Raw genomic sequence first — 17490 nt, 5'->3', positions numbered from 1 at the left:
CCCTCATCCCGTGCTTTACAGAGGAGCTAGGACTCACCAACTTTTGTTTGGGTTCATGCACTTGATATGCTTGAGCCTTGGTAGTCCCATAAATCAAAAGGAAGAGGATGTTCAGAAATTGGAACATTTTCCTCTTAATAATTTTATTATTTCTGTATCAGGTGTATCTCATCCATCAATGAAGAAACTACCTCTTCCCCCAAGACTGTGTCCAGAAAAGTCAAAAGCGTGAAAGTAGCTGTAAGTAACTTTACCTAGGCTGACCATATCCTTTCTGCTAGAATCAAATTAGCACTGCTGGAGGGTTTGTGTAAGATTTTGCAATTGCATTATGCTTTTATATCAGCTGAGGAGCATCAGGGTCCAAGATAGTTGCTTGTGTCTCTAGGCTTTTCTGTGTTGTGTCAGGTTATGGTTATTTGTTTCTGTGGAGATTAAAGAAATGCTGTGATGCAACAGCTTTTAAGGATTTATGCTTTAAAAAGACACTCAAAGTTAAGCACAAAGGAAGGAGCATACAGGTTCAGGGTTCTAGGATGGAGTGGTCTGATGATTTCCTGATGGTTTTTCTTAACTGTTAAATTAATTCTCCTTTTCTCTCTGCTTCAGATTTCTCTTTTTAATTAGATTTTGTTGGTTATGGGAATCGTTTTTTTGCTCACTTGCTTTATGACTTTGAACTTCAGTGATTCTTACAGATGCCTGCTATCAATCCAGCTATGTTTGATCTTCAATAACCAGGTTAAAAGCAGAAAATACTGGAAACAGAGGAATTGTTTGTGTTAGTCCTGACTTTACAGAAGAATAGTGTGCAGTTCAAAATGGCAGATGCTACTGATAAAAAGCACAAATGTTAACCAAGGCTGGCCACTGTTCCTCTCTGAACACTGTAGAAAATGTTGTTATATCCAGTTTCCTTATTCACAGGTTTCCCTTCATTGTATTTCCCTTTCCCATTTGTGGGAGAAGAGCCATGAAGAACCGTTCCTCATCTCCCCCTTTGCACGTCCATGTGGATGAAAACACCCCTGTCCATGTCCATATTAAAAAGGGGCAGAAAATCACACCTGCAAAATGCCAGGTAGGAGTGTGTACCTGGTTGGATGTAAGGGCTGAAGAGAGGAAGGTGAATGGCCCTAGAAACATCACAAAATCTTCCACGTCTGTTCTACTGTTGTGTTAGATCTGTGAGACTTCATTTCATATTCAGTGGTGAATTTGTAGTGACACATTTGCTATGTTGATTTGTTGAAAGGTGATTTTGGTATGGTACAGAATCGCTTTTCATGTTCATGTGAGAAATGTTGCTTCCAATGTGATACTGTCTGGAGGATTTTTTTCCTTTTATTTCTTGGATCTGTGTCCTAATAGTGTTTTCTATTTGTCTTCATATCTGTTTTTGGAGGAAAGCTTTCAGGAGAGGTAGTACTTAGGCATTAAATAAATGTGCTTAGGAAAAGAATCTTGATTCAAACCATCTTCCGACATTAAGGACATTCTCTGTCCACTGAGCTCTGCAGCAAAGAAGATCTCTTCCCGGCCTTAATCCACAGGAGGCACAAGGCAAAACTGAAGCTGAGGTTCTAGCTATTCCATATACTCTTTTGTTGCTGGATATTTATAGAAAATTGTCCTAAAAAGCTGATGGAAGTTGCTATCTCATTCCTCCTTATCTGCAGACATCCTTGTTCTAAGTCTTCTATTAATTCTGTGTTTATTGCTAATGGCAAATTTCATGATGGGATGGAATGACAGTGCAAATAATGATTGCTATTAATTAATTGCCAGTAGGGAATGTTTACAGCATCTGATTTTTCTCTAAGGTTAGAACTGTGCAAAACCACTTTAACTCTCTTTCAGTTAGAGCAGTTCAACTTCAATACAAATAAAAGTGGATCTTCTAGTTGACTACAGAGTAGGGAAAACACTTCCAGGGCTTTCCAAAATCAGTCACAGTGTCAGATGGTATAGCTGCTTTTTTGTGAGGTGAATCTGGGATGGAGATGGGATCTCCCAGGGATCTTTCAGGTCCTACATCCAGCCATCCTGTCAGCTGAGTGTGCAAGAACCTTTCCTTCTGGCTGGTGTCAGCTTCCTTTGGTGACTGCTACCTCATCTCACCTGCTACATGCATCCTGTGAAACACTACTGATAGTTCTGTATGAATGATCTTTCTGTTGGTTTTGCAGCACTAAGAATTGCAAATAGTTCTTTAAGGGTCTGTAATTTATTTTATTTTTTCTTTCTTCAGCAAAAGCAGAAACAAAAATCAAAAGGGGATGGTGTGCGAGCTGTGCGGGTGAAAACTAAGGCCCCTTGGATACCCCCAGGCAAAACAAGTACCCGTGATACCATCTTGAAATGGGAGGTACAGCTGGTTTGGCTCTTTAAAACAAACTTTGAGGCTTAGCCGAAATTGAAGAGAGCAGTTGTGTAGTGAGATAGTTGGGCAGATCTGAAAGAAGACTGTTGTCACCTACCATCTATTTGAAGTATCTTCTATAAACTTTTTCACTTTTTAATATAGAAAAATGGAGAATTCATAAACAGCCTGTGGCCATGCCTTTCTGTCTTCTCTAGAAGCCAGACACATTTATTTGTTTCTTGTCATTTTACTAGTATCCTTCAAGATCTCATCTGGAGGCTCAGCAAGGGACTGCTGGTCTAAGTGTCTTCTGAAGCATGGAGCATTTGTGTGCCATTGTGTCATATTTTCTTTCTCATGGGTTGTTAGTTTTTGCATGTTGTATTCCTGGCACTTCCTAGATGAGGATTTGAGCTTTGATTAGTTTTTCTTCTTTTTCATGGTACTCTTTCTTCATTCTTGACCTTTCCCCAATGGAAATGGACGAGCTGTTTGCAAATGTTTTTTTTCTTTGCTAGCCTTGCTGCAGTGATGTGACCCAGTCTCTGTTTTTTGGCAATGTTAGCTTTAGAATACTATTTATAATGTTATACTAAAAAGGTTATACCCTTTATTCTGTGGCAGGAATCAACTGATCGCCTTGAAGCTACACCTAAAGCCGAGTCAGAAAGGATGCAGTCAGTTCTGCGTCTCAGTGACCTCTCCACTGAAGATGACGATCCCACTTGCTGCAAAATTAACAAATATGAAAAGAAGATAGATAGCCTGATGAATATGGTGGGAACACTGAAGAAAGAGGTGAGGAGACAGTGGAAAGACCTGCTGACTGGGGCTTTGTAGCTGTTCCTTTGACAAGAGGAGGCTGGAGGCAGGTCTTGGTGCAATGGAAGACTACCCAGGCTCTTGGTAGCTTGATTGAAAATCAGTCTGAATTGTTTAGAAAAGCTGAACTATCCTGGTGAGAAATTCACTTAGCCACACTATGAAACATTTAAAAATATTAATTTAAGGAGGTATTGCTGTGCTTTAATTTCCAAATAATCTCTCCTGCCCAAGCCCAAAATCTGAAAGTGAAAAATACAATACATTGATGGTTTATTGTCAAAAAAACCCCTTACTCAGTGAGATTGTTTCTTCTGATTCAGTTTGAAAAATGTGCAACCCAGTGATGTTGTGTTTTCCAGATAAATAGGCTCTTATGTACTTCACATCACTTTAAAAATACAGGGGAGATGTTCCCAGGTTTCATAAAATGCATCATGGTGGGGGTAAACTACATTTTTAACATCGAGTTAACACTCAGAGTAGCAAATCTTGTATTATTATATTACTCAAAACTACATGGATGTCAGATCAGTGAACAAGAATAGGATTTGAGTCAAGTAGATTCTTACATTAAGCATATTCCATTTTATTTATGCTACAAAACTTAATAGACTATTAACTTGCATGATTATAAAACAAAAATCAACTTTAGAACCACAGAATCATTGAGAATCACAGAATGAACTAGGTTGGAAAGACCTTTGAGATCACCAAGTCCAACCTCTGACCTTAACACCTCCTCATCAATTAAACCATGGCACTGAGTGCCACGTCCAGTCTTTTTTTAAACACGTCTAGGGATGGTGACTCCACCACCTCCCCTGGGCAAATGATTCCAGTGCCCAGTCACAGTGAAAAATTTTTTCTGATGTCTAACCTGAACTTTCCCTGGAGCAGCATAAGACTGTGTCCTCTAGTTCTTTCAGTGGTTGCCTGGGAGAAGAGACCAACTCCCACTTTTCAGGGATTTGTAGTGAGTGATGAGGTCTCCCCTGAGCCTCCTTTCCTCCAGGCTAAACACCCCCAGCTCCCTCAGCTGTTCCTCACAGGGCTTGTGTTCCAGGCCCTTCACCAGCCTTGTTGCCCTCTTCTGGATATGTTTGAGCATCTCAACATCTTTCCTAAACTGTGGGGCCCAGAACTGGACACAGCACTCAAGGTGTGTCTTCACCAGTGCCGAGTATGGGGGAAGAATGACCTCCCTGGTCCTGTTCACCACACTATTCCTGTTACAAGCCAGGAGCCGTTGGCCTTCTTGGCCACCAGGGCATACTGCTGCTGTCAAGCAGTACCCCCAGGTTCCTTCCTGCCTGGGCACTGTCCAGCCACTCTGCTCCCAGCCTGTAGCACTACAGGGGGTTGTTGTGGCCAAAGAGAAGGATTTGGAACTTGGACTTGTTAAAGGTTGGAAAAGACCTCCAGGATCGTCGAATCCAACCTTCGATCCATCACTACTTTGTTAAATAAACCAGAGCACCGAGTACCGTGGCCAGTTGTTCCTTGAACACCTCCAGGAATGGTAACTCCACCACCTCCTTGGGCAGCCCTTTCCAATATCTTTTCCATGGTAAAGCAACCATTTTCATGAAGAACATGAACAACATGTTGTTCAACCCTTTCCATGAAGAAATTCCTCCTGATATCCAGCCTGAACATCCCCCAACACAGCCTGAGGCCATTTCCTCATGTCCTGTCACTTGTTACCTAGGAGGAGAGAGACTTCATTTTTTTATACTTTAAATAAGTTAATTGACTCTGAATAGTTCACTGGCTTGGGATTTGGGTTCTGTGCATCGCTTCCAAAGCCCCTGGTTTAAGTTTTATTCCAATGTCTTCAGGTCAAGATGCAGCAAATGGAGGAACAGGAGGAAATAACAAAGCGTCTCCTGGAGGAGCAGAAAGAAGAACTGAATGAGGTCACACATGAGCTGGTGGAAACAGAGAATGAGAACACGCGGCTGCGGCGCAACATTGAGCGCATAAAGGAGGAGAAGGACCTGACAGTGTAAGAAAGCTTCACTTCTCACTGTTGCTGCTCTAGTGGTATCCACAGACACCTCCCTCCTTTATTGCTGACATAATTTGAGGTTGTAGCTGCTGCTGCAACTGCAGTGATGCACTTGGATTTTTTGTCACCTTTTAGAAGGGGGACTCCAGTTTGCACTAGCTGCAGAGAAGGGTTCTAGCATGATTTTTGGAATGGAAAAAACAACCAAACCACTTTGAGAGGAACCTGAGAGCAGTTGGCTTGTGTGGAGGGTCAGCCTAGCTCTGCAATTAGTATTTTGAAGTTTAAGGGATTCTGTTGAATTGTGATGATATTGATAGAACAGTAAATGAACAAACATGGAGCTGAAAACTAGAGAAGAATTTTTGACCTTTATAAAAATCATATGGAACCAGGATTGACAGCCCCTGAGAGGACTGAACCATGGGCTTTTTTCTTAGTGATCCTGAAGGTCTGCAAGTCTGACATTTTTGCATCTGCTTTGTATCTAAAGAATTAGTGAAGTTTGTGTCTCCAGGGGGACATTAGTCTTTTAGGAGAGTTAGTTTTATTTTTTCCTTAAGGAAGATCAGTTGGAAGCTAATACTTTGTATTCCTTTTTCAGAAAACTCTGTGAATACTTCTGAGATGGCAAGTGTTGGCTAAAAACATTGAGCTGCATCTCTTGGTGTGCTTTTCTGGTTTTGTGTTTGGCCATTTAGAATCTTATTTCTAGTGTGGCATAAGTGCCCAGAAAAAGCACTGCATTGTGTTTTGGGTTTAGCAGTGTGTACAATTTTGGTACAAGCCTGATTTGTCCCCTCTAAATTTCATAGCTGTGATCTTAGCAAGCTCCTGGTATCTGCTTACTGCTTTTTCTCAAAACAACTTCCACACTGAAAGAGAGTAAATCTTAACAGTTTTTGTTTAGAGCTTTTATTCTCTGATTTGGGCTTTTTATGAATTTTAACCCTATCAACTGTATATCAATAGTGGCTGGTACAGCTGCCAAAGCTTTTTTGATTTTTTGGTGGCTGAATTCTCCTTGCAGGCTACAGAAGGAGTGCTTGCAGCAGGAGAAGGAGTGTTTGATGACCAAGCTGAATGAAGCAGAAAGGGATGGAGCAGCAGCTGCTAGACAGATCAGTGCCCTGAAAAATACCATTGGGAGACTCAACATTGTAGGTGTCCCTTTTTGTTCTTGCCTTTACTACATTACCCTGTTATATGGCTGTCTTAAAAAGTAATATTGTAATTGCTAATCCAGGAAAAGTGAAGGGATTTAACATCCTTTAGGTGTTTGCTAATTTGATTTTAAAGTGGGGTATTTACTTCCAGTTACCTTCTCCACACAAGTGAACAATTCTTTCTTTCCTTTTGTTTATATTGTGTGGGTTTGGTTTTGTTTGTTTTTCTAATTTCTTTGTTTATTTTTGTTTGTTTAATGCTTTTTCTTCAGGAGAAACACATGAGCAGCACAGATATAAATGCTCTAACAAGACAGAAAGAGCTTCTGCTCCAGAAGTTGAGCACCTTTGAAGAAACCAACCGGACACTCCGAGAACTTCTTGCAGAGCAGCAGTGCCGGGAGGTGAGAACTGCTGTGTTTGGAGCCTGGCTGATTGCAGGAGGCTGGGTTGTCTCGTGGGCTGGCAGGGAATTTTTGAATTTGAAATCTTTCAACTCTTTTTCCCAAGCCTTCCGTAGACCCTGTCAACCCATAAATGTTGGATAGTTTTTATTTAGGATTTTTTCTTTATCTCTGCCTAATTCATAGAGTAAGGCTGGGTTTTCTGATCTGAGGATGGTAGAACCTCTTAAGTCATGACTGCATTAAAAGGTTCAGGCACTGCTGTGTTGCCAGCTGTCTCCTGTGGGTCCAGCTGTATCAGCTGATCCTGCTGGTGTGAAACACTGCTGCTGCACTTGGATTGCTGGAGTCTGAGGACTTGATACAGCCTCAGCTAATGGGAGCCTATGGACATTCAGAACTTTGATTTTATAGGCTCTGAGGGCAACAACAGAGAAATTGGAAACAATTCTGTGCTGCATGTACAGAAGAATTCTCTATTGCTTGTAAGAGCAATAGAAAAAAGAAGTTTCTATAATTTCTGTAGTTTATATTCCATTTCAGCAGAAGCAAGGCTGATGGTAACAGTTATCTCAGCCACCAGTGAGGCTGGATAAAAGGTCTGAATTCTTCCACATGACTTTCCATGAGTAGTGGGAGAGTTCAGAATGATCTTACATCACCATCATGCTTTTAATTTTAATCTTTGACTGGGAGGTGGAAAAGCTTTCTGAGATGGATAATGATATGTGAAGTATTTAGCAAATGTGAAGTTTCTCTGTATCTTTTAAGAATTGCTGCTGCAGCTGGGAGTAAACAGTTGATTTTCCCAGTTCCATTTAAAGAACCTTTATAAAATTGACTTTTTAGTTAACAATTTTTGTATGCATTTATTTTGTAGAAAGATGCTCAGAAGGTACTGGATCGGCAAGCATTGCTGCTGAAAAGGATGGCTGACACAGATGCAGAGAACATGGTAAGCAAACCACAATCTCTCACTGCTTTATTGATACAGCAGAAAGATCTAAAATGAAAAACCCTTCTTTGTCTTATATTCTGCTGTCAAATTTTACTCTAGGTCCTTTTAGATAAATCAAAAAAATATTTTAGCTTTTGTGGTAATCAGAGCCACCACATTGCTCCTCTGGTTAAAAACCTGCATTTCAAAGTGGGTAAATTTCCATTGCCTTTGAAATAACGGGGGCTTAGGACGGGGATAACTCTGTGTATTGGGCTCTGTCACTCAATGAGTTACCTTGTCCCAGTTTTTGTTCATTTCCTTTTCTGTTAACTGAGATGAGTTCTTGCATTGCCAGAAGTCGTACAACTTGCTGTGAGACATAGATAAATGCCCTTTTTAGTCTGTGGAGTATGTATGGTCCTGACTGGGCATCCTGTGCCCTGTTGCACGAATGTGTGTGTATATCCCTTTTGCTTCCTGCTTGGGTAGAGTGCAGCCTGTTTTTCTGGGGATGAGGATGCTGTTGCTGTGGATAACAGACTGTGCTGCAGATCAGGTGGTCATGACAGGGAGGCAGTTAGATCACTTGCCTTCTACTTGCTGTCCTAAGTGTGTTTGTTACTGAACCTCTGCATGGTGTTTGTTTTTCCAGCAACTTCAGATCAGGCTTCAGGGAAAAGAAAAAGAACTGGAAAGCCTCACAATCCAGATAGTGGCAGAAAAGGTAATACTGTTTTTCTGTTTTCCCTCTCCTCTACTTTCCAGTTCTGTAAAACCACAGGCAGTCCAAAATATGAGGTTCTTTGCGGACCACTATTTTGACATCAGATGACTGGCTTGCTTATAAAACTAGGCAGATACCAACTCCCACACCGTTGTGGGTTCCATATTCTGCTAATAAGACACCCATCATAAAGATGGATAGGTAGAATTCTCTTTGCTTGGGCACTGAATTGCCATTCTGTTTAAGGTCCTGTTGGTTCCCAATGGCAAACTCCAGTCTGTTCCTTAGTTTAGGAAGTAAAGGGGAAATGCAGTGGAAAAGATCAGATATGAAGGATATTTTGCCCTAGAACATACCTTTCAGGCCAGTCATTGACAGGTGTTGTAAAATAAATGGCTGCTCATTTGGTCCCTTTTTGTTGGACAAGAAGAGCTGTGGGGGTCCATCTGGAGGTGGCTGGAGATCATTCAGTGAAGAAATCTGAGATTACTACTGCATATTATACAGCGTTCCTTCTATTAGCTTGTTGAGTAAAAACATGTTTGTCTTGTTCCTGCTTGTCTAGGAACAGGCAAAGAAAGCACTTGAACTCTCCAGAGCTATGGAGCAAATGAAAGCCCATTTACAAGCTCAGCTGAGAAGCAAAGAATCTGAGACCAGCCGCCTGCTCAAACAGCTGCGGGTATGTCTGCACTGCTCCCTGAGGATTGTCTCTTCCTTTGCTCCCATGGACTCAAGTCACTCACAAAGGGAGTAGCACAAGTTTTTTACAAAGCCTGGTTGACTGAAATATTGGCTGGTGATGTTTATGCCATTAACACATGATTTTCAAATTAAGTAAGAGAAGAGAAATCTTCTCACTTTTGAGGCATGAGGGAAAATCTTAGCCTTAAGGTCTGTGTGCATTAATTAGATTTTCTTTTTCCTAAATTAGTTACACCATAATTATTGAAAAGTTGGCTTTGGTTTAGTCAAGCATCAAGACAAACTGGAACTATTTCATTTGCTCTTTTTGAAAAATGCTGTGCCAGTTTGATCACCCTTGTTCACCAGTTCTACAGTATTAATGAGGAGGAGAAAGTTCCCCTGGTTTATTTTGATTAGAGTTTTATATTTAGCATATGTTGGGATGATGTTACAGGGAACATAAATGTGTTAATAGTTTAAAGGAGCTTTAATCTGTTTTAGTACGAGCTACATAAAGCAACATTATTATATCAAACATTTCATCAATAAAAAGAATTTTCTCAGGTAAATCGAAAGACTGTTGAAAGAGTATTTATTTTGGTCAAGAGAGAAATCAGTATTTTAGGAAGCAGCTTATGAAAGAAGAAAGCAAGACTTTTTGAAGAAGATGAAGATGTCATGCTGCCATCTCTTTTAGCATTTAGACAGGATTGTATAGGTGAAACCTGACTGGTGAAATACCTCCAGGCTGAGCACTGGGGATTTGTGCCTGGTTCTCACCATTTCTAGAAAATTAGTTGCTGCTTTGGGTTTGCAGGTGTAATAAGGGCATTAATCTATATGGTGGGTTTTGTTCCCTTGCAGAATGTGGAGATGAGTGAATCTCAGCTTAAGGAAGATCTGGAACTTGCCATGGAACAGCTGAACGACTTGAAGAACAAGATGGATAGTGATAAAGACGCTCTGAAGAAAGCGGTCCGTGCACAGAAAGAGCGAGCAGAGAGGAGTGAGGAATATGTGCAAAAACTGACTGCCCAGCTAGCAGAAAAGGTACCTGCTGAAACAGGAGAGGCCTAGTTTGAGGTCATGCTTCTAAACTTCTGGTAGCAGCCCTGGGGAGAGTCTCAACTCATGAAATTTATTTCTGTCTTGATGCCTTGGCCCATTTATGCCAAGTTTAGAACAAATCCAGTTTGCTCAGCTGTCACTGTAATCACTGCATGTCTTAAGTAAAGGGCTTCTCTGTGTATTGTCTGCATATCTCACACCAGTGATGATTTTGTCTTCTCCCTCACTTTTTTGCTCTGTGCATTTCCCTTGTCTGACAGGAGAACTGCATTGCTGAGTGCCGGAGCACTATCGAGAGCTGGAGGAATCGCTGCAACAAAGTAACGAAGGAGAAGGATGACCTTGAACTGGAAGTCGTTACTCTGAACAGGTTAGAGTAAAATCAGTGCAGAGAAAGAAGCATGAGTGGTGATGAGTTCGAAGTTCAAGGATAATTTAATTGAATAGTAGCATTGAAATGAATATTCTAATTGGAGTGCTTGTAAATAACCAAGCAAAACCAGCACTGCCTAAGGGCTAGAGCAGAGTTTGAAGAGGTGGAGAGAGACATGTGACTTCTGCTGCTGACTTGCTACAGCAAAGGCAGACTTTTTAAGGTTTGCTGGCCCTTAAAACTGCTCCTTTGCCATTTTGTAATTCTTTGAAATAAGATGATTTTTGTTCTGAGATCTTTTGAATAACTGGAATGGAAGATATTAAAGAGGTTAAGTAGTATAGTTGGTGGCAATTTTGTAGTGAAGGTAAATAAATGTGTTGGTATCACAGTTGGTGCTGCAGGGAAAAGTAGATAGGTATGAGTTGAGAGAAGCGTATCTTTATCCTGTGAATCTTTGAGACAATTCATTTGAGCTCCAGGGGGCAACTCCAGTTAATTTCCGAGAGGTAGAAGAGGATTGAAGTAGTCAAACAGTTAGGTCACACAGAAGCAGTCACACAGAGAGGTGTGCATACATGACTGGAGAAGGAAGATGAAAGGATAGGGAAACGCCCTGTTTCTGTAGCTAGTTTTCAAAGGTTAGGAGCCTTACTCTTTCTTGTCACTTAAGGATTCATTTTCTTTCTGTGTGGCAGCCGTATTGCAGACATGGTGGAACAACTGGCAAAGGTCCAGGAAAAGACACGGGATGAAAATGAAGCTTTGATGGATAGAGTGCACCAAATGACTGGAGAGAACTGTGCTTTAAGGAAAGATAATGAAAGGCTAAAGGTCAGTGACTCTAAAGGTTTGAAGATTGAATGCTAGGAGGAAAAAGAAAGCTGAATTATAACCACTTGCTTGGCCACGGAAGAACAGAGTCAAATTGCACCCATTGCTCCTATACAGTTTCAAACAAATTCATATAACTTGACTGTAACAGGGCCAGTGTGGTGGGAGGAAACAGATGAAGTGTACGTACTGGGAGAACTGTGTTTCTTCCATGCTTTGTTTAGGAGTATCTCCAACTAGATACTAGATGTTTCATCTAGCTGGGATCTTAAATCTTGTCCTTTCACCTTCATGCTGCTGACCACAGAACAAACAGCTGTTGTAGCTCATACAGAGAGAATGGTAATCTCCAGAACACAAAAAATGACTGGCGTATTTCCCCAGTTGTCCTTTACCATAAAGTGATCTTGTGGGTGACCTACATATTTTCCATTCAAAACCTCTGTGCTCTGCTGATGCAAATTTGGCAGACTACTGAAGTCTGGAAAGTTTTGGCAATTTACATGGACAAAAATGTATTTTCTTAGTTTAGACAACATTATACACCTCATATGGCAGGTACTTCCAAGCACTCAATGGAAAATGTTTTCTTTTTTTCAGTCTGCTCTGAATGCAATGGAGGACAAGCTGAACCAAGCGCAGTTAGAATTGCAACAACTCCAGAACTCTGTCAGGAGCTACGAAGGGTTGATTGAAAACTACACAGCACAGGTGAGTCTCAGAATCTTCAGCCCTTGCACAAAGGTGTTTTCTCCTTCCACTGTGGCTTATTCTGTTATGCCTTAGCTTTTGTCAACTGGAGCAGTTTCAATTACTCCAAGGCATCGCACACATGTGTTGAAAACTATACATAACAGATAAAGTCTGGGGTCTTTTTTTGAATGTCCAGGCACAGAAAGCCCGAAAGGAAGCAGATGATCTGGCAGCAAGACTGGAGAAATGTGAAAAAGAGAACAAGTCATTAAGGGAGGAAATGAATAAGAAGCTTGAAGAGGTAACTATCCTTCTAAAGATACGTTGTAGGCATTCATGGATCTTGGTGTTCTGAATCTAGTGAAAAACAGCTGTGAATAGGAAGTCAGTGGTTTTCTAGACTCTGCCTTTTGCATCATTTTTTTTTCTCAGGACTTGTTCAGTAAGTCTAATAGAATGAGCGTTTAGCAGCTTCTTTTTGACTATATGGCATTCTTCAGAGGTGTATAAATTATTTAGTCCTTTGCTGTCCTTTGCTGCAGTGGTTCAGAATAGTGGGTTAGGTAGGTTACACTATTATCTGATGTGGAACAGCTGACCTCAAAAACAAAGCTTATGCTTCTAGTAAGATTGAAGCTCACAGTCCAAAATACTCATTCTTACACCATCTATAGGGAATGCCAGATCCTAAGTGAAAGGTTTTTGGAGTAGGAAACGACCTTAGGCTTTGAACTCCAGCACTGGCCAAATATCCACACAGTGTTACCATGGTTGTGGACTAACAAATCTTCACTGAAGTTGAGAAATTTTTTAGTCTTGATATTATCAACATTTGAAAGTTCCTCACCTTCTCTTCTGTGATTATAGGCTCATCAGAAGTTCCAGGAGCAGCTTTCTGAACTGGAAAAGCTGCCTGAGATCCTAAAGTACACTGAGACACAGCTGGCAGAGTGCCATCAACAACTCATGTGTTACGAGAAGAAGAATACGGACCTGTGTGCAATGATTGCAGATCTCCGTCAGCTGGTAAGGGACTGGCAGAAAGTACCCATACCAGTGCACATCTCAACTATGAAAACAGCATGAATTTCTAATCACAGCAAGGTTCAAACTTCGTCTCTGTTCTCGTCTCTTTTTGAAAAGATTAAACATGCACTGCAAAATAAAGGTGTGTGCCCTGTCTTTGTGCAAGAAGATAGCAGCTTTGCTGGTAGCATTCCTTAATATTTGAAAGGTTTCTTATCCCTTGGTGCAGAATCTTTCTGGGACTTATCAGTTGTGGCAGCATTTGCTAATGCCAGCCCTCATTTCTGTTACCTCCATCCTCTTGGCAGCTTTCCCTCCTGTAGTTTTCTGCTAATGGTGCTGGCCTAACCATTTTCTCACTATGATTCAGGTGGTTTTCCAAGCTTCTGTTTTTAGTTCCCAGAAAGACAGTGTAGGTATTGCAGGACAATTTCAGACAGGGATGACATCTACAGCTGTGCCTCACAACAGCACATGATCTCTGTCTGACCACTTTAGCCTGCTTGGTTTGGAATTATAAACCCCCCTGGTGTTTCGGACTCTGATGCTGTTGTGGGCTGCTGGCATGTTTGTAGCTGCTACTGTTGTGTGTGTGCTTGGCTTGCAGGTGCTGCTTCTACCATGCAGGAATTTATGAGCCTGGCTTTTCTTTTGTAGTACAGATGAGTTTTCCTACACCTTCCCAGACTGTAGCTGGAAGCATCAGCAAAATGGATGTTGAGTTCTCTTCTATCCACTGTTCCCTTTCCGAAGCTATCCAGATGTTATGAATGGAACATATTTCCTTCTGAGAGCTGCATATGTTTTAGGTGGTTGGACATATGTGTGTGTAGCGACTACTCTGTGAAGTAATTAATTCCTGTAATTTTTAGATTGATCTCCAGGGGGACAAAGTGGAGATGACAAGAGAGAGATATCAGTCTGCCCAAGAGGAGAAAAAGCAACTCACCTTGAAGGTGGAGGAGCTAGAAAGGTTAGAAATACTAGGCTCTCTTACTTTTTTAACCTTACATTTCCGTTGTTTTTACAGGGGATTGAAACAGCTTCAGTCTTGTTCCAGTTCCCCGCATACCTCCAGGATTCTGTGCATTTGCTTATCCCACAAGGTTTTCTAGTCAGTAGCTGTCCACTGAGGGTCATATGCTTTTGCAACAGCACCTGTTGTGAATGTTGTTAGGATGATGGCTTAGACAGCAGAGAAACCAGCTCCTTGTACAATCTAGCCTGTCAATTCTGAGGTTGCTAGATATTACAGTATTTTTACCTATGTTTATAAATTTCTTTTAGTGACAATGTCTCAGAACATGCAGGTATATGGGTACTCTGTAGGTCCTTCAATCTTGGAAATTTTGATTTGAGTACTAGAGAACTATTTCTTCAGGCTCTCACCTTTCAAGGGGGAATAGAATCTATTACAAGAGGAGTCAGGACCTGACAAAAGGCAGAATGAAACACACTCCATTTAAAATGAATAGGTTTCCTTCCCTTATTGTCTTAAACTAGAAAACTAGAGTCCACGAATGCCCAGAACATAGAATTCCTTCAGGTCATAGCAAAACGTGAGGAGTCGATCCACCAGTGTCAGCTGCGGCTGGAGGAGAAGAGCCGTGAGTGCAGCTCCCTGGCACGTCAGCTGGAGATGGCCATTGAGGATGCCAAAAGACAAGTGAGTAATTTCTCATGTTTGTGAATTCACACAAAGCTGCCCAGGCTGTGAAAGAGGAACAGTGAGAATGCTGAAAATAATCTTCTCAGCTTATGACCAAACCCATTAAAATCATCCTGTTCAGTGAAAAACAAGTAATGTGCAGGTGCTATTTGTCAGCACTGTTGAAGAGCTGAACTTGGTTTGCAACAGAGAAAAGCACTGAACCGAGCTGCTGCTTGTGTATGAGAATGTGTTGTTTAAACTTTGAAGGGCTTTTGTGGGCAATGGGTAGGGAAAAAACATTTTTCCATATACATCCCTTTAACAAAGTTGTTCTGTGTAGGTGGAACAAGCTCGAGAGCGAGCAGTCTCCAGAGAGAGGGCAGCTCAGTCCAAGGTGTTGGATTTGGAGACCCAGCTGAGCAGGAATAAAACAGAGCTGAACCAGTTGCATCGGACCAAAGAGGATGTGAGTGGCTTGTGGGGGATACTCTTGCTATACTGGTGGTGCTCTGGCAACAACTGGATTTCATAAATCATCCTGTGGATGTGTTGCTGAAGTCATGCAGAGCTGTGCCTGAATGTGATGTGCTGTTGTGTGTGTCCCTCTGTGTGTGACATAGGACATGTCTGCTGTGTCAGCAATTCAGGGTTGTGTAGTAAGTTATAGGCAAGTCAGAGTACAATGATGTGAATGAGCCTGGTGTAAAGTTATGTGTGTTTAAGAAAAGAATCAGACTTTTGCACCAGGTATCATGGACAGATTTCAACTTCATTTTGCCTATATCAGAGAGTGCGATTTCTTTTCTAGAGGAAAGGATTTCTTCTAGAAGAAAGACTGGGAATCTTTTGTCACGTCCTATTTACCTTGCTTCCTTGCTTTAGTTTTATATGGAATTGTGTTATCTGATGGATCAGGTCAAGTTGCTTTTCAGAAAAGAGTGTGTTTCATCCCCCATAACGACAGTTAAGATATTTTAAGAGCCCAGCTGATTAGCCACATTATCTCCTGCTTTTACCAGCGGGTTGCTGAATGGAGTTGGGAATGAACAGAAATTATAAATATCACAGCACCATCTATGGTAATGTCATCTCCTGCTGTGCTAATTCTGGCTCTCCTCAGCACTTTGGGGGAAGAGTTTAACCATGAGGAGGATGAACGTTGCTGCCTTTCAGCCTGTTTTGTGCTCCCCCGTGCAGGCGGAGCGCCGATACGAAAGCCGCCTCCAGGACCTGCGGGATCGGCTGGAGCAGTCGGAGAGCACCAACCGCAGCATGCAGAACTACGTCCAGTTCCTCAAGTCTTCCTACGACAATGTTTTTAGGGAAAGTGCTTTTCTGGGCTCCCCCAGCCACACTCGCCCTCTTCTCTGAGGGCAATGCTCTACTTGCACCTTTTTTAAGCACATAAAAGGAGCTTTGTTTCAAAAGCCATATTGATATAGAAAAGTGGATAGCATTTCAGGGTCATTGGTGGGAGATGGTTTTTTTACTGCAGAATGAGAAAATAAAATTATGTTGGTATCTGATCAAAATGTGGGGTATCAGCAATACTGGTTTGGTGCTGGAGGTTGGTGTTGCACCATAAACTGAGCCCCAAAACCAGGTGGTTTTGCATATGATGGAAAAGATCCTTTTCCTCCTGTTAGCTCATTATGGTTTTAGCTCTTAAAACCTGTCAGAGGTTTCTTGAGTGTGTTAATTTTTGTAAGAGCTCTCCTTGTGCTTCACTTCTCATTCAGTTTCTCTGCTGGGGAGATCATGTGGGGGCTTTTTTGCCTGTTGGATTTTCTAAATAATTTTTTATACCGTTGGTGTGCTGCTGAAAACAACTGAGGTGCCTGGGCTCTACACTCACGAGAGATAATCTCCTGCACAACTACAGTGTTTGTAACAATTTTATACCAGAAATAATGAGCTTGGTTTGGTTTTTTATACTTGATTCTTATATACTCCCTGATCCTTACCTTTATCTGTGAGTGTGGTGCTAGTGTTGCTTTTCTCCTCTTACCCTGATTTTCTGATCCTGAGTATGCCCACCCGGGACTGAGCCAAAATATCTAAATTTGAAGGAAATCAGTGTCACTTTATTTTGGGATCTTGGTGCAAATGCCATGTGAGTTCTGGGTGTGCATGAAACCATGACTTTGTCTTAAGCCAGCTAAGGAGAAGCTGCAGCTATTCAATTTCTTCATCAAATTCCCCTGCACCTTCTGGAAAATTTGGTCTTTTGTGTGTCAAGTCCCTAAAGTCCATGTGCTCTCTAGTGGCCTGTTGTTTCTACTGAATGGTTCTTAAGGGAACAAAAATAAACCTTGTTTTTATTTTTCTCTCTTTTGTATCCTATTTGTGTTCCTTGTGATGTGGTCATTGGCACTATTTGTCATAAAAGGTTTCTAAATGAATCAATTTCTGAAAGCTCTGTAATTGCTCGCATTTAACACTTTTAAAATCCCAGAAGTGCTGGGGGAGAAACCAGTAAACTACATTTTAATTGGTTATGGTGGGGATTTCCTTTTCAGGCGCTGTGTGTGTCTGAGTTTGGAAAAGCAAACACATCCCAGGGCTGTTGCTGCAGGCAACTGAATTCCAAACTATTTCTGTGGTTCACGGGTGGAGCCTTCCCTCTACCTCTGCGACCGGAACTAAGCAGTGCAAGGCGCCTCCAGCCCTCCCTCGTCGAGAATACACAGAATAAATGGGAAATCCCTGAAGCTGCGGGTGTTTCC

The 17490-nt window shown here is 41.5% G+C and overlaps 1 protein-coding gene across 4 annotated transcripts; it reads left to right on the top strand.

Annotated features, from left to right (window-relative positions):
• The first annotated feature begins 958 nt into the window (after nt 1-958).
• Nucleotides 959-17026, top strand: ODF2 (outer dense fiber of sperm tails 2). Of its 4 annotated transcripts, none has more exons than XM_062505387.1 (19): nt 959-1081; nt 2252-2368; nt 2990-3163; nt 5029-5195; nt 6229-6358; nt 6637-6768; nt 7649-7723; nt 8361-8432; nt 8998-9114; nt 9984-10169; nt 10448-10557; nt 11259-11394; nt 11995-12105; nt 12284-12388; nt 12955-13113; nt 13986-14086; nt 14617-14779; nt 15105-15230; nt 15962-17026. In XM_062505387.1, the coding sequence occupies exons 1-19, from the start codon at nt 974-976 to the stop codon at nt 16133-16135; spliced, it is 2463 nt and encodes an 820-aa protein (XP_062361371.1). In that variant the 5' UTR covers nt 959-973; the 3' UTR covers nt 16136-17026. The 4 variants fall into 4 exon arrangements, with proteins under 4 accessions (XP_062361371.1, XP_062361373.1, XP_062361375.1 ...); XM_062505389.1 differs by having other exon boundaries at nt 974-1081; nt 2252-2311; XM_062505391.1 differs by lacking the exon at nt 2990-3163 and having other exon boundaries at nt 974-1081; nt 2252-2311.
• Nucleotides 17027-17490: the final 464 nt, after the last annotated feature.

The sequence above is a fragment of the Cinclus cinclus genome, chromosome 19, assembly GCF_963662255.1.
Source record: "Cinclus cinclus chromosome 19, bCinCin1.1, whole genome shotgun sequence".
NCBI lineage: Eukaryota > Metazoa > Chordata > Aves > Passeriformes > Cinclidae > Cinclus > Cinclus cinclus.
Note: the sequence above shows the minus strand (reverse complement) of the source record. Positions and strands in the feature narration are given on the sequence as shown.

Excerpts from the sequence above, each read along its gene's own strand:
- ODF2 (XM_062505387.1), top strand. The coding sequence starts at position 974 with ATGAAGAACCGTTCCTCATCTCCCCCTTTGCACGTCCATGTGGATGAA. Across the intron at positions 2,369-2,989 it reads ATACCATCTTGAAATGGGAG|GAATCAACTGATCGCCTTGA; the intron begins GTACAGCTGGTT and ends ATTCTGTGGCAG. Across the intron at positions 8,433-8,997 it reads TCCAGATAGTGGCAGAAAAG|GAACAGGCAAAGAAAGCACT; the intron begins GTAATACTGTTT and ends CTGCTTGTCTAG.